The sequence below is a fragment of the Pangasianodon hypophthalmus genome, chromosome 9 (assembly GCF_027358585.1).
Source record: "Pangasianodon hypophthalmus isolate fPanHyp1 chromosome 9, fPanHyp1.pri, whole genome shotgun sequence".
NCBI classification, from domain to species: Eukaryota; Metazoa; Chordata; class Actinopteri; order Siluriformes; family Pangasiidae; genus Pangasianodon; species Pangasianodon hypophthalmus.
The window spans coordinates 21777561-21800681 of NC_069718.1; the positions used below are offsets into that span (position 1 = coordinate 21777561).

The 23121-nt window shown below is 38.6% G+C and overlaps 1 protein-coding gene across 4 annotated transcripts in view; it reads left to right on the forward strand.

Annotated features, from left to right (window-relative positions):
- Window positions 1-462: 462 nt before the first annotated feature.
- Window positions 463-23121, forward strand: part of fbln1 (fibulin 1) — a 28084-nt gene continuing 5425 nt past the window's right edge. Inside the window, exons 1-17 of one of the 4 annotated variants that reach the window (XM_034307511.2) lie at window positions 463-615; window positions 1070-1194; window positions 4131-4242; window positions 5630-5762; window positions 6857-7001; window positions 7494-7544; window positions 7672-7767; window positions 8260-8397; window positions 8578-8715; window positions 9594-9737; window positions 9913-10038; window positions 10447-10572; window positions 10816-10935; window positions 11011-11142; window positions 11397-11520; window positions 16881-17026; window positions 17165-17302. In XM_034307511.2, coding sequence (XP_034163402.2) covers window positions 1140-1194; window positions 4131-4242; window positions 5630-5762; window positions 6857-7001; window positions 7494-7544; window positions 7672-7767; window positions 8260-8397; window positions 8578-8715; window positions 9594-9737; window positions 9913-10038; window positions 10447-10572; window positions 10816-10935; window positions 11011-11142; window positions 11397-11520; window positions 16881-17026; window positions 17165-17302 — 1924 coding nt within the window. In that variant the 5' untranslated portion in view covers window positions 463-615; window positions 1070-1139. Of the gene's footprint in view, window positions 616-767; window positions 1195-4130; window positions 4243-5629; window positions 5763-6856; window positions 7002-7493; window positions 7545-7671; window positions 7768-8259; window positions 8398-8577; window positions 8716-9593; window positions 9738-9912; window positions 10039-10446; window positions 10573-10815; window positions 10936-11010; window positions 11143-11396; window positions 11521-13588; window positions 14093-16880; window positions 17027-17164; window positions 17303-23121 lie in introns of those variants that run through there. The other 3 variants (XM_026919783.3, XM_026919782.3, XM_026919784.3) reach the window with 3 other exon arrangements.

A 23121-nucleotide genomic window follows, 5' to 3' on the forward strand; every position in this document is an offset into this window, starting at 1 on the left:
ACACACACAGACACACACACACACACACACACACACACAGAGAGAGAGACGTTGTGACCTTCCAGAGTGGCTTCTTCTTGGAGAGCACATGTGGCTTTGATTATGGTAGTTTACCTCTCTGGATCTAGCCATGATTAGAACTACAGACAGCGTCGACTGGCACAGAAATGTTTGGGCTGTCTGACAATTATTTTTCCTCATAATTGCTAATTTCAGGAAATTAGTCTTGGGAGAAAGGAAACAGGAGGCTTCGCAACGGAAATTTGATGTGTGAGTGAGCGTCATAAGCTCGTTCTGCAAAGTGAAAGTGCAGCCATTTGGTTCCACAAAACCAAAAGCTTCGAAGCTGCGACTGTCTGGAAGGGCTCTATAAAATGAAACCGAGTCTCCAGTGGAGAGTGTCGGCTGCTTGAATTATCGCTGCGCGTAATGACGCGAGCCAAGTCCTGTCTGCCCTGAAGCACCATAAATATCACAAAGAGCAACCAGTCTTCAGCATTCACATAACAAACAGTAGTTTTACTTCTAGTCATTTTTATTTTTTTGTCTCATACTGCAGTGTCTGGACGCAACCGCAGCAGACAGCTCACCACCAAACCGCTCCAGATGTTTCACGTAAGCGCCTCTTTAAAACAATTTCAAATCCCAGCTGTTTGGCGCGTCTGTCTTAAAACGATCTCATATTTCTAGCCCAGTATCCTAACAGCAGGTACTCTTATAGGACAAGCGAATAGTTTCAGCATTTCTATCATTTGAAGACAGAGCATATGCTACTATCCATGTTGTCTACATTGCCTCCTGTTCTTTAGTATGTTAGTGTGCGTTTCTTGCGTAACCTAACGTGACCTTCTGTCGTACGCTTGAAGTTTGAGACATAGTTTGGGAAGCAGCGTCAACTCTCTTGCGTCACTGAGACTGTGGAGCCCGTGCTTTACCAAAACTGAGCGCCTCGAGTAGGCTAACCCGCCCCCTCAGAGACATTTAAACGCACTAATTGGACCGTCTTTTTTTTCTGTAAACCAGCTCTCTTTGCTTGGATCTAACACACCCACATACATGTCCCTTTCAGCTCTGTCTGAATTAGACTGCAGGTAGACTGTGAACCTTGGGAAGACTAGTTTTACAAATTGCGCGGCAGCATGGCTCTGAGGCTGATCATCTTCTTCTCTTTGTGCTGTGCGATACGCAGTCAAGGTAAGTCACCTTTCCTCGTGGTGGATCGCGAAGGTTCACCACCGAACCTTATATCACACCAAGATTTAATCCAAACAATGCTGCTAGGAGTTATAGACCCTGCTTTTGCGCGCGTACGTGTGCGTGTGCAGCTTCAGTTGCTCTCAAAACAAGTGATGATTTTTGTCTTGTTTGAGATTACAGCATTCCATAGACGATATTTAAAATAGTTTTACAACTATTCTTTAACTACTCTTTAAAGAGCATCCCAGTTTGGATCCATGTCATATTAGCACTGGAAAAGATTGCTTATTATCATGTGTATATTCTAATTCATATTCATGTTATCTTGCCCTTAGTATTAAATAGTCTCGCAGTCATCTGTAACCCAGCTAGATCCTTACTAACCTTAAGAGTACAACACTAATGTCATGTTACAAAGTGTAAAAGAGTCAGCTACCCAAAAACATGATTCGCATAGACAGGAATTTCCTGTGCCAAGTTGTTGGTATGGATTGTAGGTATTAGTACCCTAATGATTGCTGATAGTTGATTTATGGTTTTAAGGTACGAGTTGTAGAAGTTTGGAAACTTCTGTCTACACATGGAGTCTTGTTATTGCACAATACCAGAACAGTTGACACCTTAAAACTTGAACAGTGCTTTATCTATTGCTAGTCCAGTACCATAGGTCCAGTATGAAAAGGCACAGATTTATGATATTTGTTACCCACTCAGGATCAGCACCCAGTGGTACTCAGGGGTGGGGTTAGCAGCACCCACAGCATTGGCTACTGCTAATTCTTTCTGCATAGCACTTCACACAACATGTAATATCATACTGATGTTTCTCCACTGAAAACAGAAACTGGAGCCCTACATCAATATAAATGCGCAGGAGATAATTGGAACTCATCCTATATAATCTAGTTAATCAAACACCAAGAAAAGAGCTAATGTCTTCATCATGCTCTGAAGGTATGATGTAGTCAATTCTACTGTCATCTCTCTAAATGTTTTAGTCAACTATGAAGTTGGTGGACAATGAACAATAATCTTTGGGACATTCCTCCTTAAGTGACATGCTTCAAGACTAAGTAGCAAGCAACATCTGTCCTAACATGGATGGGTGACTGACGTCACCTCATCAGGTACATACAGTTTTATGTCAGGACTATACTGTACCATTTCTGTAAATTGAAAATAGGTTGAAATTTCTTTTGTCTTTCTTTACCAAGCTCTATCTAGCATTCAGAGGGGAAAATACAGTATAAACATCCTGAATACCTGGCTCTCCATCTAGGTCTATCCATTCCATCACATGTGTTGTGTGATCATTTGGAGAGCCCTTACAGAGTCCTGGGCTCCTGTGGTGCTGCTGCTCAAAGGTTTTAAGCCTGGTCTATGTTTTTGTGTTCAGTGTTAAGGTCTAAGTGCCGATATGTTCCAAGATGGGATTCAGGGTTTAAGAGAGAGAGAGACAATGCATTAGGGAGATCTGGGAAAGCCTGTAGACCTGGATAAAATGTCTGGACTGATAAAACAACAGAAGCAGGGTTTTTTACAACTCTGTAACTGAACACGACTGTGGATTGTCATAAGAGGTAGAGGGGAGCAGTTTTTGACAGGCTGAATAAGGTAGGCTTAGTAGAAAGTGCGGGTGGTTTACTTATCAGCTAAGGAAAGCACAGTTAACGATAGTCACAGCTCTACTGTTTAGCATCAGCCAGAAATGGCTTTCTTTTTCTTCCTATCTTTATGTGTCTTGAGCAATTCATTTCTCTCAATATCTGAGTCTTTCATGAGCACTCTGCGTATGCATATTGTCTCTGGATGCCTTGGCAGGTTTTGGAGGCTTATGTGAATTACAGTGGGGGCTTAGGATACAGGGGGCCCTGCCCCCCGATAATAGGGAGGGAAATGGACTGGGGATCAGGGGGAATGGGGACTTGTTTGTACCTTAGCCATCTTGTGAAAATATTTCTTTGAACTATGTGCTAACCCGAAGAATGGTGTCCTAGCTGTAATTGTTCTCCATTTAAAGGGAATATCATGCATAAAACCAACTTGGCAATGTGCTGCATGCTAAAGCCAGAATAAAGGGGGGCCAAAAGACTCAAATGCCAAAGGTATTTTGTGTTTGGCCGATCACGCAAACCACAGGAAAATGAATATATTTGATGAAATTACAAGACCAGACCTTGTTTAGATATTTTGAACTTTAATTTAGCAGAACAGACAGACATGAAGTGCATTGTTGACAGCCTACAAATCAATAAATGTCTTTAACTTCTTAATATCTTCAACAGCATCTGGTGTAGTGGAAAAAAATATCTGTGGAAAAATAATAATATACAAATATCATACAGAATATACCAGACAAGTGACAAATTCTGATGCCACAATTATAAACTTTACAGTGATATCCACAGAATAACAATCTGTAATAACAATCCACAGAATTGTGTAAAAGTGAAATTAGGGGGGCCTAACATGGGGAAAAATCATTTCTTTTTCAATTTTTTTACATACAGTCCAAACTAATAAAAACAGTTCTTCATAACATCCCAAATCTAACAACCCTGTAAACATTTGAGGGACATCACACAAGAACCTGATGCTTACACAAGAACACAGACACTTGGACAGAATTCATAGGTTATACTGTAGAATAAACAGGCTTTCTTTACTTAATTTTAGCCTATATATTTAATCTGTGGATATACTTTCCTTCAATTTTCACACAGAAATTAGTTGCCATCATTCTAGACACCATTCACCATGCCCAGATGCCCTAACAAGAGAACCATTGATTAGATGATATGAAATACTGCTGAAATCTTTTATACTGGGCAGGTCATGGCAAATCCAGTCCAGTGGATCTACAATGGTCCACAGAAAAACTGCTCTTTGTTTGCATAACTTACTGACTAACTGACTAACTGTCTATTCCCTAGAGACCACAGATCAAATCTCACTAGATGACTGCTGTAAGGATGGTAGAGTGAAGGCCGCAGAATCCCAGGACTGCACACGTATCCCTCTCATTTCAGAATCTGCCACATGCAGGTTAGAATACACTGTCTGGTTTATCTCAGCATTCACCTTCCACCACCTGCATGCATGCTCAACCAAAGGCTACGATTTTCCTATTAAAATAAAGGCACATACTTTCCTTTGCTTGTGTAAATGTTCTTATTACTTGTCTATTATATTTTGAAGTATTTGGTCATGGCATGTCTACTGATGGCCAGGACAATACAACTCACCATGCTGTCATTGGTGAAAAAGATCTTGGAGTCTTTCTCTCCCAGGTGTCTGCTTAGTCACTTTACGTAGTAAACCACATACTGGTCTTGTCCTATAAGCACCCAGGAGGATTTGGCAATGTTGCATGTCTGGTGGTTTGAAAATATTCATCTGCACAGGTTTTTCTAAATTCATCATCTATTGAGCAATACTTGTGTAGTAATATTTGGGAAAAGAAAAGTAAATACAATTTCAGTAATGAATCCATTTAGTGTGTTTCAGTGTGGGGCCTTCTCGGAATTTACTAAACATAAAAGCAGTCTTTGGTGGTTCTTGTAAAATGCTTCTTCTAGTGAAGGCTATTTCTGACCCTATTCCAGAGACAGATAGTGAGAGTTTGGTAGCAACATTAACATTAGTGCAACTAGGAGAAGTGCTGCCAAATGTTCAGTGTCTTTCCAAACCAAAAGGGTTACTCCGTCTGCCCTTGCAAAGGCAAATGCATTTGTTTTGGCAAGCCAGCGAATCGAGAATTTGTTCAAATTAGAGAGTGTGAGAAGGGAGACAGGGTTTTGGTTTTGGGAGGGGGATTGGAGGGGAGATGGGGAGCTTAGTCAAGGGGGTATTTCCAAATCCAGGAAATACCACTGAGGTGAAAGAATGGAGAAGAGATGGAGAAGAGAAGGGAGCAATAACAGGAAATCTGTGGATTATTTCAGACATCAAAAGAAAAAAAAAATCAGGAAAGTGTCTGTGCCCTTAAAAGGCACTGCAACAATGGATGACAGGAGAAGAGAGCAGAAAAAAATAGAGAGGGTTCCTATAAGGCAGATGAAGTAAGAGAGTAACTCTTTGCTTATGCATGTGCATTATACTGTAAATGGAGCATTCTCACCATTTCTGGGCCAGCTCAGGGAAAATGCACATGTCTGTTATATTAAATGATGCATTGTTTGAAGGTGTACCCTAGAGACCATTACACTTTTTTTTGAGCAACAGTTTTAAATGGTATAAGGAAAGGAATGATTAAGTAAAGTCTTTTGCTGGCTCATATTGGACCAGCACAATTCCAAGATTCCATTGGTCCCCAATTCTTACATCACTCTAATGCCACAGTAGTTTCAGTAGGTTTAGTATTTTTAATAATTTAATATTAAATATTATATTGATAACATTATATTCATTATATTGTTATTATTTCTTATAGGATAGCCCAGGAACAGTGCTGTGCAGCGGTATTGGAGGATATCACCTGTAGTAATGGTATCAAAATGGCCAAAGGCCTGGGCAGCTGTGATGCTCTCCTGTCTGGAAACACTTGTGAGACTAAAACTGCTAAGGTAATGCATCTACAGTTTTTGTGTGTCTCCTTTCCCAGATTTAGAGAAAAAGCATTCCATACTGCTTACATTTAGGATGACCAGATTTGTCAAATTCTTGTACTTATGACAGAGTTGAGAAAACAAATCTTGCATGCCTGAAGGCAATTAAATGTTCAGCAGGTGCTAGTTTTCTGAACATTTATTTAAATCTGTCAATCTGCTTTCAACGGTTGTCACTAGGCCAATAAACTCCCGTCAGGAGTAATGCTTTAAGCCATTAAATAATTCATAACTAACATTCAGCCATTACAGGGTGTGGATTTAATGTACTGAGCTAGTACTGAAAGAGAGGTGCTTTTTACTTCAATTGTCCTGCGTTTAACCTTATCAGTTAAATATTTTTGTTTCATTCTGCATTTTAGATACACTTCTAAAATGCCTAAAGTGGCTCTGATAATGGCCTTTCCAGATTATCTGAAATGATAATGTGTAAACTGTTTTTCAGAGTATGATTATCCTACAGGAATGCACACTTGCACAGCAGTGGGAATATGCATGTGTGGCTAATGTGGATGAACAACATGCACTATTGCATCAGAGAGCTCTGAATGATTGTGTCCTGAAAAATTATCTTTAGTATCAGATTACCAGATTCATGTAAATTAAATTTGTAGCTTAAACTACCATAAATATACAAACTGTTACAAATATTTAAATAATCCTTGGAATAATTTTTAGAGATTCTGTTAAACCAACACCCTCACATAATTTTATAGAGTGCTTTATTTGTATTTGTTTCATTTGGTGCCACCACCGTATGTTCCCAATGGTAGTAATCTTTGCCTCAACTGGTTTCCCCTGCAGCAGCATGTTCATTCTGGTGTATATTGGCACAAAATCTTGGGCCATATCACCTGCAGTCTGAACTATACGGTCTGTTTGTGTTTATCAGCATTCTTTATTAGCAAATAGGTTAGGTCAAACACTGTAAATTTAGATTATTTATTTGTGCCTTACCTTCAAAAAGTGATAAAACTTGTCAAGTGAATACTCCTGACAAGTTCTACCCAGCACTTATAAAGCTCTTTGTGTGCTCCTGCTCCTGTGTATAGGTGTGTTGCGAGTGCTGTTTACTGGGTCGAGAGGCTCAGAAGCAGGGTCTGACCTGTGACTTCAAACTCAGCTCCCAGTGTGGCTCTGTGTTTCAAACCTGCTGTATGGACAAATCAGGAGAAAGTGATAGCAACTCTACACAAGGTTAGCACAAACCACACTGCAATCAATCACACTGTAGTTATAGAACATCCAATGTACCAAGCAAGATGTTTTAATAGGTCTTTAGTTATCCTCTTCTCACTCTGCAGCCTTGTGACCTAAAGTCTGGCATATCTACCCTAGTTAGCTGGTCAACATTGTGCTACTCTAAAATTTCAACAGTGTATGTATCTGTATGTATCTGTTGTTCTTGAAAAAGTAGACACTTATGTATCTGTTGTTCTTGAAAAAGTAGCCATTATCCAGTAATTGCTGACAATCTGATTTGTGGAGAAACAGTGGTGCTTCAGTAAATGCTGTACTCTATCTGTAAGGATTCTGCTACCCTCTAGTGGGCTTTCATCAGCATGCTCTATACTGGTTTAGTGTAAGGTTTCTATTTAAAAAAGTTTGACTCCAGTATTTCTCGCCTGTTCAGTGTAACGAAATTTCAAATTTTAATATCTATGTTCATGTATGTTGTCATATCTCTAGTGAACAGTGGTATTGTTGAGGATCAGTCAGGTTCAGGTGAACGGTGCAAAGGTACGTGTGAAGTCAAGCCTTTCATTGACAGCTATCAGTCATCATAATGATATTACTCCTTTAAAGAGATGTGATAGATATTAGAATATTAACATTGTGTGTGTGTGTGTGTGTGTGTGTGTTGCAGTTGGACCTGGGAACTGTGCTCACAGCTGTATAGGAATCAACACCTGTGCCTGCTTTTCAGGCTATAAGCTCAAACCTGATGGGAAAAACTGTGAAGGTAGAAAAGACTGCATAGTTTTATTATCTAAATATCAAATAACAGCACACCATTAATAATCTACATATTACATATTCTATATGTTTGTTGTTGGTTATATACAGTACATCTTGGCATATACATCTATTCAGGAATGGAAGAAAATACTTAAAATGTAAATGTTTCAAGGTAATCCACAAAATACTGCAGAAAAAATGTATCAAAATAAAATAGAGTACTGCTCAATTAATTAATTAATTACATATGGCTTTCTTCTATGACCCTTAAATATAAATAACAAAATTGTATTACGTATTTCAAAAACACATCTCAGAAATTGCATCTAATCTAGTGTCTTCCCTAATGTAACATATATTTAAAGGTTATTTTATGTTTGGAAAATACTTGGAAGGTTTTCATCTCTGCTTCACAGATCTTGACCTGTTGTCTTTCTTTCTCTTCTTATATCCCAACCCCCACACATATACTCTTTCTCATGCTTCCTCTTTGGAGACATTAATGAGTGTTTGCTGGGCTCTCATCACTGCCGTCCTGGTGAACGCTGTATTAACACTCAGGGCTTGTACCGCTGCCAGAGGGAGGTCAGCTGTGGTACAGGCTATGAACTCACTGACAGCAACAGCTGCAAAGGTCATTTAACAAACGTAAACATCAAATCAGAAGTTAAATCTTGTTGTAAATGTGTTAAGATTGATTTAAAAGAATGATTTAAAAGGGTAATCAAGCCTTTTTCAGCCTCATGAAAAAGAAATGTGCCCTAGAAATGTGCCCTAAATCACATTTATCTGTTTTCTTTTCTTTTTTGTTTAGATATTGATGAGTGTGAGACAGGCACTCACAACTGTCCTCCGGAGTTTGAGTGCCAGAACACGCCGGGGTCATTCCGCTGCCGGCCCAAGGTGCAATGCCATGTGGGATTCATACAGGATGCTCTGGGCAGCTGCATTGGTAATTAGCAACTACAATCCACACATTTCCTATTAAAGTTTTATGATATAATGTTCATTTAAATAAAATCAATGTAGATACAATAATTATTCTGTTTAAAATCAAGTCAGGGACTTCAGAACAACACTAGCCTGTGAGATTTGGAAATAACATTAAGGCATTCATGCTGTTATCTTCAATCATGCATGGCTATAATTTACACAAGAACCTATTTATATTGATGTGTCATTATATGCTAAATGTTTCATGAAGGAAATGTAATATATCAGGGTATCTGCCATATTTTTAAACATAACTGTCAAGAACAGAGCAAACACTTTTAAGTCACAAATATCATTTATGCTTCCATGGCCAGGAGCTGAAGGAACAAAATTGGGTGTCTGTGAGCACGTTTGCAGAAGAAGGAGAATAGCGCTTTCCTCCAAGTGTATTACGCTGTTCATTGATGCAGCATGAACAGCAATTCGAAAAGATGTTAATGGCTGGCTTCACTCTCCAACCTCCCCAGTTGGTAGCTGTCGTGTGATAGGGAGAGCTGTCTGGTGGGTGGGAATTGACAGGTGTCCGAATTGGGGAGAAAATGGCGAGAAAAAAAAATTATATTTGTTTTTCCCCCTGTAACCATGCACATAATCGTCCATATATAAATCAAATAGGATAGAAATACAAATCAAAGTCAACTTTAATATTATTATGCGTATTACACAACAAATTTTAAGCCCTTGAGTGCACACAAAATTACACATAGTTGAGTGAGAACAAGTAAACAAAAATCCATGTGCCCTTTTACAGAGCACTTATATAACACCGTGCATGTACTATGATCTACATTTTGAAGAAGACATTTTCTTATATGTATATTCCTCTTTGTGCCTCAGATATCAATGAGTGTCTGAGTGAGACAGCACCATGTCCAACTGGCCAGGTGTGTTTGAACACAGTTGGTTCATACACATGCCAGAGGAACTCTGTTAACTGTGGCCGTGGCTACCACCTTAATGCTGAGGGCACACGTTGTGTGGGTATGGAAAAAATACATTAGTAGATCAATCTGTTTTATCTTAATTATTGACATTTTTCCCTATGACTTTCATATCTATCTATCTATCTATCTATCTATCTAGCTAGCTAGCTAGCTATTTTGTTTTCCAAAAATGAGAAGCAACACTTGAGTAAGGTTGTTCATACGCTTTCCAGATATTGATGAGTGTGCTACTATGGATGATGTGTGTGCTGGTCACAGCTGTATCAACCTTGTTGGCTCTTACCGCTGCGAATGCAGAACTGGTTTTATCTTTAATAGCATCACCAGGATCTGTGAAGGTGAGAGCACTTTTTTATATTATGAATTACATTTACATTCAATTTCCTCTTTTAGTACTCCCGGTGAATACTTTAGCCATTAAAAGTATGGGGTGGACAAACATTATTAGTTTTGTTCATTATGCATTCTGCATTCTGGAGGTTATTAAAGGGGGTCTACATCTGGAATGCAATGTTCAAAAAGTACATATGGGTATGACGGTTAGGTGTTCACAAACTTTTGGCCATATAGTGTATGTGTTAGGTAGTTATATAAAGTGAGAGATGGGACGTAGTTGTGCTGAGGCTTTCATATACACTATTGCAAGTGTCATGAAGGAAGGAAGAATGTTTATTCACTGGTCCTCCATTTTTAATATATGATTCTACCAGACTATCATATCTACTCTAATTTTTCTCTGAATTCAGATATCAATGAATGCCGGCACTATCCTGGTCGCCTGTGTGCACATAAGTGTGACAATGTTCTGGGGTCCTACAAGTGCAGCTGCACCACAGGCTTCAAGTTAGCCAGTGACGGCAGGAACTGTGATGGTAAGACAGCATTTAGAAGAGAGATCTGATTTAAAATTATTCTAATAATTACACAGTTGTAAATTTGATCATTTGATATGTATCAGGTGTATTAGTTTAAACTTGGAGCTAAACTATCAGAATAGAAAACTGCCAGGTGCAAGCTTTGTAACAAAATAATAAAATATTGAGGGTTTGTACTGAATAAAGCTCTTGAGAACCAAAATTATGACTATACTCACCCTCTGGCTGGCTGACATTCAGACCTCAATGAATGTGAGAGCAATCCCTGCAGTCAAGAGTGTGCCAATGTTTACGGCTCCTACCAGTGCTACTGCCGCCGAGGCTACCAACTGAGTGACGTGGATGGAGCAACGTGTGAAGGTAGGTACAGTAAATGAATTTTTTTTTTACATTTTAAAAGGATGAATGTAACTGACATGCTTTCTCTTTCCTCAGACATTGATGAGTGTGCTTTGCCCACTGGAGGGCACATCTGTTCCTACCGTTGCCACAACACACCAGGCAGCTTCCATTGCTCATGCCCCACTAAAGGCTACACACTTGCCCCTAATGGACGCAGCTGCCAAGGTACAAACCAAATTGTCTACAGATGATTTTACTCTATAATACGTTATTAACTTTTGGAAGCCATTCACTTTTTTAAATATTGTAAACCATTTCACTCTGATTTTGTGAGATTTGTGTATTAGATCAACAAGTAGACCACTGCTAATCTGTGCTTAGTATGTGTCCTGAAATGCAAAATGGACAACCACTGAACTCAACCATGAAGAAGAGCTTACAAGTCTATTAATATTGTCTATTGTCTTTCTCATGAGTAGACATTGATGAGTGTGTGACAGGGACACACACTTGCTCAGAGACGGAGAGCTGCTTTAATGTTCAAGGAGGATTCAGATGCCTGAATTTCGAGTGTCCCCCCAACTACAGGCGCTCAGGTGAAACGTAAGTATAATAGATTTATACTAGATATACAATCAGGTCCATAAGTATTTGGCCAGTGTCACAATTTTCATAATTTTGCCTCTGTACACCAGCACAATGGATTTGAAATGAAGCAATCAAGATGTGATTGAAATGTAGACTTTCAGCTTTAATTCAAGGGGTTTAAAATATTGCATTAACTGTTTAGGAATTACAGCCATTTTTACACAGTCCGTCCATTTTCACAGGCTCAAAAGTTTTGGACAATTGACTGATAATCAGTTTCATGGCCAGGTGTGGCCTGTTTCCTCATTATTTCATGACAAATTAAGGTTCATGGGAACTCTCAATATGTGGTCCAAAGAGGTGTCGATGCAAGTGAAGGAGGCCATCATTAGGTTGAAAAAACAAAACAGACCTATCAGAGAGATACCAGAAACTATAGGTGTGGCCAAATCATCAATCTGGTACATTCTTAAAAAGAAGGAATGCACTGGTGAGCTCAGCAACACCAAAAGGCCTAGAAGCCCACGGAAGACAAGTGGATGATTGCAGAATTTTTTCCTTGTTGAAGAAAAACCCCTTCACAACATCTAGCCAAGTCAAGAACACTCTGTAGGAAGTAGGCATATCATTGTCAAAGTCTACAATCAAGAGACGCCTTCATGAATATGAATACAGATGGTTTTTATCAAGATGCAAACCACTGGTAACACTCAAGAACAGAAAAGGTAGGTTAGACTTTGCTAAAAAAAAAAAAAAAAAACTCTAAAAAAAAGCCTGACCAGCTCTGATGCAAGATGCAAGAGAAAAGTGTGGAGAAGGAAAGTAAGGGCTCATGATCCAAAGTATACCACATCATCTGTCAAACATGTGGAGGAAGTGTTATGGCATGGGCATGTATGTCTGCCAATGGAACTGAGTCACCAGTGTTTATTGATGATGTGACTGATGACAGAAGTAGCAAGAGGAATTCTGAAGTGTATAGAGCTATACTTTCTGCTCAGATTCAGTCAAATGCAGCAAAACTGATAGAATGGTGCTTCATAGTACAAATAATGGATAATGACCCAAAACGTACCATGAAAGCAACCCAAGAGCTTCTTAAATGGCCGAGACGGTCACCTGACCTCTACCCAACTGAGCATGCATTTCACTTACTGAAGACAAAACTGAAGGCAAAAAGACCCACAAACATGCAGCAACAGAAAGCGGCTGCAGTAAAGGCCTGGCAAAGCATCTCAAGGGATGAAACTCAGCATTTGGTGATGTCCATGGGTTCCAGACTTCAGGCAGTCTAAAATAAAAAAATAAATAACCCTAATATTTATGATTGTTAGTTTGTCCAATTACTTTTGAGTCTATGAAAATGGAGGGATTCTGTAAAAAATGGCTGTAATTCCTAAACGGTTAATGCAATATTTTTGTTAAACCTATTGAATTAAAGCTGAAAGTCTACACTTCAATCACATCTTGATTGTTTCATTTCAGATTATGAATTATAGTGGTGTACAGAGGCAAAATTACACAGTTAAGATTGTGTCACTGTCCACATACTTATGGACCTGACTGTAAGTACAATGGATTTATTATAAAATGACATCAGATGACTGCCCGTGACAAAATGTTGGAGAAATTACAAATATGTTTGATGGGTGGGCGCAGTGCAATTCTGTGGGCATCTTTCTCACTGAAACACTGCATGCAATAGAGTAATAATGGCTTAAATCCTCATGCCTAACATTTGCAACTGCCAAATTTAGCCTATATTTTTTAAGCTTTGAAAGATAGAAGCTGGCAGCAAGAGGTTTGTTTTCACACTAAAAAACCACTAACAAGGTTTAAAAAAATCTGGGAGCAATGCACCATATAGACATTTAAAGTGCACTGTAAATGTAAGCTGTATTACACTGTTTACATTATATATTAAGTAAGACCTCTGCCTTCAAAGAAAGGGCGATAATCATGATGGCTCTGTTTACACCATATGTTTGCCACTCCTTACCTTCACCGCATGTCAAGCACTGCATCAACCTAACATTTCCTTCTTTCATCTCCTTCCCTCCATCTCTCTGTGTCCCATTTGCAGTCGCTGTGAACGCTTGCCTTGCAATGAGACTAGTGAATGCCTGGCCTTGCCTGTGAGAATAACCTACTACCACCTCACTTTTCCCACCAACATCCCTGTACCCACCAACATCTTCCGCATGGGCCCCTCCAACAATGTGCTTGGGGACAATCTGCAGGTGGCCATAGTGGATGGAAACCAGGCAGGCTACTTTGCAGCAGAAAGGCTAGAGAATGGAGGTGTCATTGTTGTTCAGAAGCCAATTACTGTGCCTCAGGACTTTGAAATCTTACTGGAAATGAAACTGTGGCGCTTCGGGAGTCTCAGCACCTACCTTTTCAAAATACGGGTGTTTGTAACTGAAGAAGACCTTATCAATTCAGTCCCTTTCCAAGATGATAAACTGATTACTAATCCTTAGGAAACCTTTTTTATTCATTGTTTCTGCCTATCTAGAAAGAATACAATAATACAATAATGTTTTAATTAATGATTTGCTAAATAAACATATTGCATTTGCTGGTATTGTTATTAGTAAACTTAATTTGTGTAGGCATCATCAATTACAGAGTCTCCTCAGATTTGGTTCAATCAAAAATACTTTATATGGGTTTTTAAACAGATTTTTGATATTCATGTAATGCATGAGTAGGGGGTGTATCAGAAGATGGGTGGTTTTAGAGCTGGGATCACCTGATAATAATCTTAATTATTATCAGTTTCATATGGCTGTATTTCAAATGGGACTTCCAAGATTACTTCAAGTTCCTTGAGTATTTTAAATATCTTGTTCGTTATCTTGATCTTGTTCTTGATCTTGTGAGAGGCATCTAACCTTCAGTTAGGTACACTTATTCATAAAATAATGTCTTGAAATAAAACTTTAAAAATACATCATTATAAATGAGTAACATAAGAAATATACATTTCTCCAAAACATTTTACAATTATTGGCACCTATAGAAATTAGTATTGAAAAAAAATTTAATATTCCCCATCCGTAAAAGGCTTTTTTCCCACATGAGTAGTCAAGAATAGAATCTGTGTCTTTGTCCAGCCAGTGTCGTAAGTGAATATTTTATGAGCAGTTTTGTTTAAAATCTGCACAATGTCATTAAATTGCCATTCTTTTTTTCTTTGTGTTTATAATTTGGAGCCACTAGATGGAGCTTTTGGAAAAACAAAATACTGTCATCCATTCATAAGGAAATGTCATACAATTTTTCGTCTCTTTTCTATTTTTTTTTCTACAGCATAACAAAATGAAAATGTGTAAGTGGTATGTTTTCATACTTTAATTCATTTAAAAGACATTCAAACAAGTGTTCCTGAAATAACTACCTGTTTGGGGTTTTCGTAGTAGGCTGATTTACTATTCTATTTTGAATATAGCAGTATTTTTAATGCGATAAATCGAATTAACACTCAAATTAATTTGAGTACGAGGATGCTCATGCTCTCAATATCAGGCAGAGCACAAGCTTAAAGTATAGATTTAAAAAAAAGCATGGATGTGTGCTACTTACTTTCTGACAGTGAATTATGGGACTGGGCTCTGGATGGTGGTCTGCAAAATTTGTGGTGCAGCAGCATCACCACTGTGCACCAAGAATGATGGGCTTCAGAGTTTGTGTTGGGGCTTTATCAACATGCTGACTATAAATAATAATTACCAGAGAAAAAAGGATCTTGTGTTTGACCATAGGGTCTGACATTAAAAAAAAAAATGGTTTCCTTCTCAAGTGTATCTTGAGACCACCTCCTGTATGATTATGAGGCATAATTAGAATCATGTCAGTTTTGACGTTATCCAAGATGTTAACTTAAAAGTAGGAGTTCAGTTCAGGTCTTTATGTCCTTGTAAATCCAGTCTATGGTCAATCGTAATGCTTGCCACGAGTTCCACGAGTTGTCTTCTGTGCGTGCCGTGCACAAGGCGAGTTATTATGGGTGAGGAGAACATTTTGTGGTTTTGGCTCTGATCTAAGCAAAACGTGGACCCACCCGCTAATTGCTAATTACAAGTCCATGCCCAGTGGTGGCTTGACTTTTTCTGTCAGGGGCTTCTCCCCTCTCAGCATGAAAGAACGCCTGTAACCCAATCCAGGCCTTGAGGTTTAGCTGCAGCTTCTGCATCCCGATGAAAGAAAGCAGTGATGGAAGGTTAACTAATCTCAGCCCTAACACCACTGTGTATTCTTTTGTGTTTCAGTTAGAGGCCAAATAGACATAGATGTTTTAATTGTGTCTTACTGTTGTTCTCAAATAGAATGAAATTATTTAACAGTACTTGGCAAAGGAATCCAATGAACACTCTTTGTCTAAGAAAGTGTATTGCTGGTACCCACACTGAAATATTAGATTAGCTCATATATGAGTGCACAAGTATCTGGATGAAGGAGCTCATACTTTTTTTTTTAAATCGCTAACCATACATAAAAGGGTTAAGGTGGGTTTTCTTATTAAGACAGAAACAAGAGTGGGACATGTATAATGATATTTAGCAAACTTCTCAGTGTACATGTGTTAACGTAAGTTCAGTTTTATCCTCTCAATAAGCAAATACAATAATCAAGAAATGACCTGAGCTGATGTCTTCCCCTGAAATGCTTAATGAGCCAAATGCATGAGTGAAAGAACTTATATGGCATGGGGGAAATAATGATGCAACAAAACCCTTTTCCTGGACATCATTCTGGCTTATTACCAGAGCTGCTTCTGATTATCCTGTGACACAAACAACGTCTTAAATAAATCTATTGCACAGGCCTGCTGAAACATGGGAGTCGTCTAGTCAGAGTCTCCAAAGACTCAACTCCCTCTGCCCATAAATTCTACACGAGACTATTGGATATGAAGCTGGGTCTGCTCCACAAAACCAAATATTTTCTTGAACAGGCTTTAGATCAGTGTCAGAACTTCACCCTGTAAGGAGAAATGCACCAAAACTATGAGTGGCTAACAGGAAACTTGACCACCTAGTCTCTTTCCTGGTGTGATTTTTGGCCTCTTGTGTGATTCTATTCTAATTCCTAACCCCAAAACATGATTGGCTAAAATGCAAGTCCCATTTTAAGAATGCCCACTGTATTTGTTTAGATAATATTTTTATAGTAGACATTTCACTTGCCTGCTGGGCATCGGGATCTGTGGTTAGTTGTCCTGGAAGGCATCCCATTGTTGTTCATTTAATCATCTGCTCAAAATCTGTGCTGTGGCATTCTGCTCAATAGCATTGTCATAAAGAATAAGAATGTGTACTAGATCAGCACTTGGTTTAAGCACTTTTAAGACATTTCCTTCTTCTTTTCAGCAGACCAAGGGTTGATCGCTCTGACATCATCCGTTGTATAAAGTCCTGTCAACCCAATGATATCACCTGTGTGCTGGACCCTGTTCACTCTGTCTCACACACTGTCATCTCTCTGCCAACTTTTAGAGAGTTCACTAAACCAGAAGGTACACTATTTCAAATACTTTCATGAGAAATGATATAATTCTTTATCACCAAAAACAATGACTTTCAGTCTGAGACACAAGGACTTTCCATTTTCAGTGCCTTTTTTTATTCCTCTTAATTCTTGTTTCTCTTGCCAGAAATTGTTTTCCTGAGATCCATAACTCCATCCCACTATTCACATGTGGATTCCCCAGAGATCGTCTATGACATTCAAGAGGGAAACATCCACAACTCGTTTGACATCATTAAACGTTTTGAGCATGGCATGATTGTGGGTAAGTGGCACTCTGGCATCTGCTTAACAATGCCCAATGATCACAGGCTGAACCCTGGGGCCCAGTTCTCTGGAAATTTAATTTGCCTCAAGTGGTTTTCTGACCTAATTTTGCATTACGAAAGATTCTCCTGTTTTTTTTTTTTTTTCTTTTAACAAACCAATTGCATATGTGTCTCTGTGTGGGAGAGAGGGACAAGAAGACTGAGAGGCTTGGAAACAGCATGGAGATGCTTATTCCACTTAGGTGATCGTGACACCACTCTTCCAGCACTGGTTCAGTTGATGATAGGCCTTAAGAGTCTCTTGCATCTTTTGTGGTCACTTCAGCCTTTACATGGCCCCTCTAGAGAAAAGCTGTTCATGTTCTGTTCATCCTTTTAGATGAATGAGGCAGTTTTTTCACTCACTTTTTTTTCTCGTGGCAGAGCTGACTTCACTTGACTGTGTAACTTTTGGCTTTGTTTATTCATGTCTGTTTAGAAAGATCCCAAAATGGTTTTCAGGGACCAAAAGGCTATTGTTGTAATGTCTTCCTAAACTCTAAAGTGACAAGCAAAAACATAGAAGACATTGACACTTGGTCTTCTATTATATGGGTTAATATTTGTTACAGAAAGGTCACATGAATTGTTGGTTAAAGCTTTCACAATAGTTTTTTATGATAGTACAGCATGGAAGGGTCTCAAAAAACTTTAACCCATCCATGCATGCATACATTCATTGTGTCACTGTAGGCAGTAATAACAGATTTGCCCTTTTAATTGATAAGGTACCTCATTATTAAACTATGTGTCCGACATCTTAAAATGTCCTAAACCAGAAGGTAAATGTTTCTCAGATGCTTGATGCTGTTGGGAGAGTCAAACAAAACATTGCACAAGCAATTCAGACAGCAGGCAGCCATGGTTCTGTGGAATGCTAATATCATGTCATGATGTGTGATTCATGCAGTTGCTCATTGTTACATACTGTTCCCTCTAGTCCTCTGTAGTGTCTGGCTTGGTGCATGAGCCACAAAGTTGGCCACCACATAAAAACCTCATCTGCCTTTATTGCGAAGATCCCCATTTTCCCACATATAGAGTTTCACCATTAATGCAAAGGAAGCTGTGGCGCTTTGTCACAACAAGGACCTACAGTGGCTTAGACAAAGACAGAGGCATCACAGGTCTGCGTATGCCAACAATGGATAAATTATGAAAAAAAGCATATGGAATAAATTTGCCAGCGTTCATACAAAGTCTTATAGGCCATTGTGCCTCAAAAATCTTGTATCCCATATCCTTCAGTTGCTTAAGAAGACTAAGAACATGAAATTATTTTCTTCAGTTCTCCATTAGTTTTCACTTCCTGCAGTGGCAAATCATTGCAATCAATTAAAATTTCCTTATTGGAAATGTCTGGTCACAGCTAGTTGTGGCTAATAAATGTCCTTTTTATTTTTGTTTTCTTGTGCCAAGTAACATACATGAAAAGAGAGTGGATCAGCTTTCTTCTCACATCCATCACTGTCTGAGCTGTGGAAGGTTTCTCATGGCTCTCACATCTGAGTGAAAACACTGCCGGCATGAACAGTTAGAACAAACTGCAAAACTAAACCTTGCTTGAGGCATCAGAATTAAAGCCTCTTTTCAAGTGAGGAATGAGATGATGTAAACATTAGGCTAGCACCTTCAATCATGTCTGTTTGTTTTTAACACCATTAGTTCACTTTTATGGCCCCTCATTCTCTTATAAACTGTCAGTACATTACACTCTCTAAGCTATGTATGAATAAAATGTTTTTCATGTTGGATGAGACTATGTTTGTCTGATGCAGATAGTAGGGACGTGTGAGACTTTCCATGCACACCTTTGCTTAACAGTCCCCTCTTTGATATTATCTAATAAAGTACTGTTACATCAGACATTTTTATGCACATATGCTTATATCACACTTTGGCTGGATCCACCAGTGACAGAACCATAGCAAAAATTCAGTCCTAGAGAAAACCGCACACTTTTGATTCCCCCGACTGCCACGGATTTAGGGAATCTGCCAACATCCAAAAGAACGATTGCTGAAAAAATTACAGCAGTTGTCTCTGCTTAAAGGGATCCAGCTTGGCTGTTCTCAGGCTGAATTCAGTTTTATTGAGATTAAAAGCATGAATAGATAATATGATTAGACAATCAAGATAAATAAATGAACATAAAAATTCAGAGCACTTGATAGGGATATGCACCTGTGGTATGATTCAGCTTCAAATAATGAAATAACTTGTATTGGAATGGCATCATGGTGGGAAGTGACTCAAGAGACAGGTTGTCTGTGTTCAGGTATGTGTCACTGGCATTGGCTACTGTCCTTCACACACACCAAAGGAATTTAATGTAACCGTGTTAGGCTTTCTGGATGGATGGTGTGAGTGTCGGTCTATCATTGAGTGCTACCATATATTTCTTACAGTAACACACAAAGGAAAGAAATGTAAGTATATAAGAGTTTCCAGCTGTCATGAGATCCATAATGATGAATAGATTATGTACAATTTGACTGAAAAACTAAGGGGTCAGAAAATTTTGTTGTCCATGCCATACATAAGCCAGCTTGTCTCACATCAGTAAATCCTACCTTGCCATGCTATTCTCAGACCCACTTCTAGTGGAAACTCTGCTTTCACTAAGAAAAGCTGATTCTATTTTGGTTATAGTAAAAGCAGTATGTTCACAGAAAAACCAAGGCTAGGAAAGACCATGCTGACACACAAGTCTTTTGGATTCAACACATCAGGGAATGAATCACAAAATGGCATCATTAGGTATACGAGAAATAGGGCCAAGTTCAAGACTCCTGTGCCTGTCAGTCTATAAATAATTAAAACTTGGGTTTTTCTTCTCTGGTGGTCCACAGCCTCCACAGACAGACATCATTCATTGACTGAGCTCAGTCAGGGAGCCAAGACATCCATCTCAGCAGATTTATCTTCTGCATCCATTCAGAAACGGAACATCAGGTTTATGATTGGAAATATGTGATTTTATAATTTGTAATTCAAAAATTACAGTAATTACAGTTCTGCATGACCACAGATATAACATTTGACAATAGAAGTCTGGGCTGTAGGGTTACTCGAGAAGGAGACTATAACCAAACTACAGTAATATCTCACTGACAACAAATTGTATTTTCTATTCATGTTTTAATCTCGATCAGTGTAGTATGTGTCGTAAAATTTTAATGTGTAGGTTGAACACTAAAAATAACTTTCATTTTGTGCATTTGCACATAGTGATTTATTGTTAACTGAGCTTGAGAAATCAAACCATGCAACTTGTATTCTAGACGGAACAGGCAAGGCAAAAGTCATGTTCCCTTTACAGTTGCTGAAGGGTGTTTGTATAAGGCAGCCACCCTGCCCATAGCACGCCTAGCCAGGCATTTTGTACCCTCTGTGGTGGCCCATTGGGGATAAGCTTACTAGGCTTCCTATTGTAGACTGAGCCATGGTATTTGCAATTTGGGCTTTTTCCAATGCCTTTTAGTGGATAACTTGGCTAGCATGTCATTATCCAATACTGCGGTTAGGCAACTCATACTTTGCATTTGTCCCTAGTGTTAAACCTGCTCATTACAGATCCTGTCATATACTTCTTACCCAAGCTGGTGTAACCATAAAACCATAAATTGTACTGTTTACATGTAAACCTTCACTAGCGAAGCCTTTACAGCCATCAGGAATGACAAATGTTTACGGTAATTCACCTGATTTTTTTTTCTTTCTTTCTTTCTTTCTTTTTTTTTTTTTGGCTTGTTTTGTGCTGTACTGTTTTGTTTACTCTCCCTATGCTGCTTTGGCTTGAGAAGAAAAATATAGCTTCATGGAAAAAGACTGAAGAAAAATAACTATGAACTTGAGTTAACTGGTCTTAATTTTTGTAAAAACCTCATATTTATTTATATTATCAATCAGCTCAGAGACCAACCACTTAGACATCTTCTAAGATATGTGGCTGAACACTTATCATCCTTTGAGCTTAAAGAGATATTCAATATTGCTGCAAGCACCACAAGTAAAACTTGATGCCAACAGCATCTAGGCTAGTCCTTCTTGTTAATAATTTATATCTCTTGAATATACTCAAATATAAATACATAAAAATATATTTCAAACATGAAGGAACCTATTTAGAAGACATTTGACCTTGTTATGAGCTTGACCCTGTTAGGATCAATTCCAAAATATGATCAATTCATCTGCTGGTTACAATGATAATTCAATCTAAATCCTACAAACACTGAATCACTTGTTCTTGAGTTCTTACTAATGAGATGGATGGACGGACAAACAACCCAAAAACATAACGCCTCTACCATCTAGCAGTGGAGGGATAATAAAAAGTTGCTGTGACCATATAAACCAAAGTTGCACATGTTACTGATGCACAGCAGGGGAAGGAATCACTTGAGAAGTGACTATTCTGCCAGCACTAAGAGGTCATTTCAAAACATTAAGCATGTAGTTTATGTTTTCAGTCTCACAGTTTGGTCTTTTGTTGAGGTTTAATCAAGCGAAACATTCTTAAAGTTTTTGGTTGTTTTGGTCACTTTGGCCTTCTTCTCTCCTTCTGATATGTGGTTTTTGAAGCCTATATGTGGTTTTTAAAACCAGATTTTGTTGGCATAAAGATGTGTTACGACACTTTTCAGGATGACTTGTTAGAACAAGTTAGAACAAGTTAGAACATAATAGCAACAGACTTTGTAGCTTAGTGTAATTCTGGTATATCAGAATCATGATGGCGATGATATGGTGTGGCTTACTAAATAAGGGTTAAACTGGAAATTTTAGCTTTTTTTTAGTTAGTTTGTTTGTTTTTACACAGCCACTTTCATAAGCAGCAATATATTTTTCATATATACAGTATTATAACTGTATATTTGAGACTATAAATCTATTACAATACCAAAGTTTTAATATAAAGCATCAAGCCTTGTAGCTCTTTAACATAGCCTACACGAATAATAAGCTTTAATAATTTTTGTGTGAAACATGCATGCTGTTTCTAAACCACATATTTAGTTTATAAATATTGCATATGACATAGGCTACAAGATCCATATAGGATATTTATATTTATACTGGAACACTTGCCTTTCTGTTAATGTTCTTCTAAACTTTATAGTAAGGGTCGTATATTCTTCCTTCTATTCTCTATCTATCCTGGAGAACCTATGATTGCCATTTACAATGGTGAGCTGAGAAGTAGCATACCATTTCACTACTTTCATTGGGTATGGAAACACAAAGAATCTGCTGTACATTAGACAATGATGCAGAGGCCTTTTGGGGCTCTTAGAGCATGCCGAGGTAGCCAGCAACACTGGACAAGGCCATCCAGCTCATAGAAGATCATCTGGCGGTGTAGCGTAGGGCAGGTGACCCCTCCTTTTCAGCTGTAGGTGAAGAAGTGTGGCCCAGGCACATGTGTTGGCGTTGTGGGGAGCCACATACTTCTTGATGTGCCACATACTTCTGAGTATCCAAGGAGTTACATATCACATTGATGCATTCAGGTCGCAACCAACCCTCAATATACCAAACCCTGATGCGAGGTGGGGCAGTGGAGAGGGCATGAGGATATACACAAATATCCACTGGCACCTGTCACTATCCATTTCCAGGTACAAAGGCATAAATAGAGGAAAGAGTTAGTCTTTGGCTTACTCATCCACTGATTTTGGGAACAAGTTGATTGACATTCCAGGGGTTCTTAAAAATTGTGCTAGTGGATGGGTCTTGTAGCAAGGTGTGGGATATGTGTGGCTATTGCTAG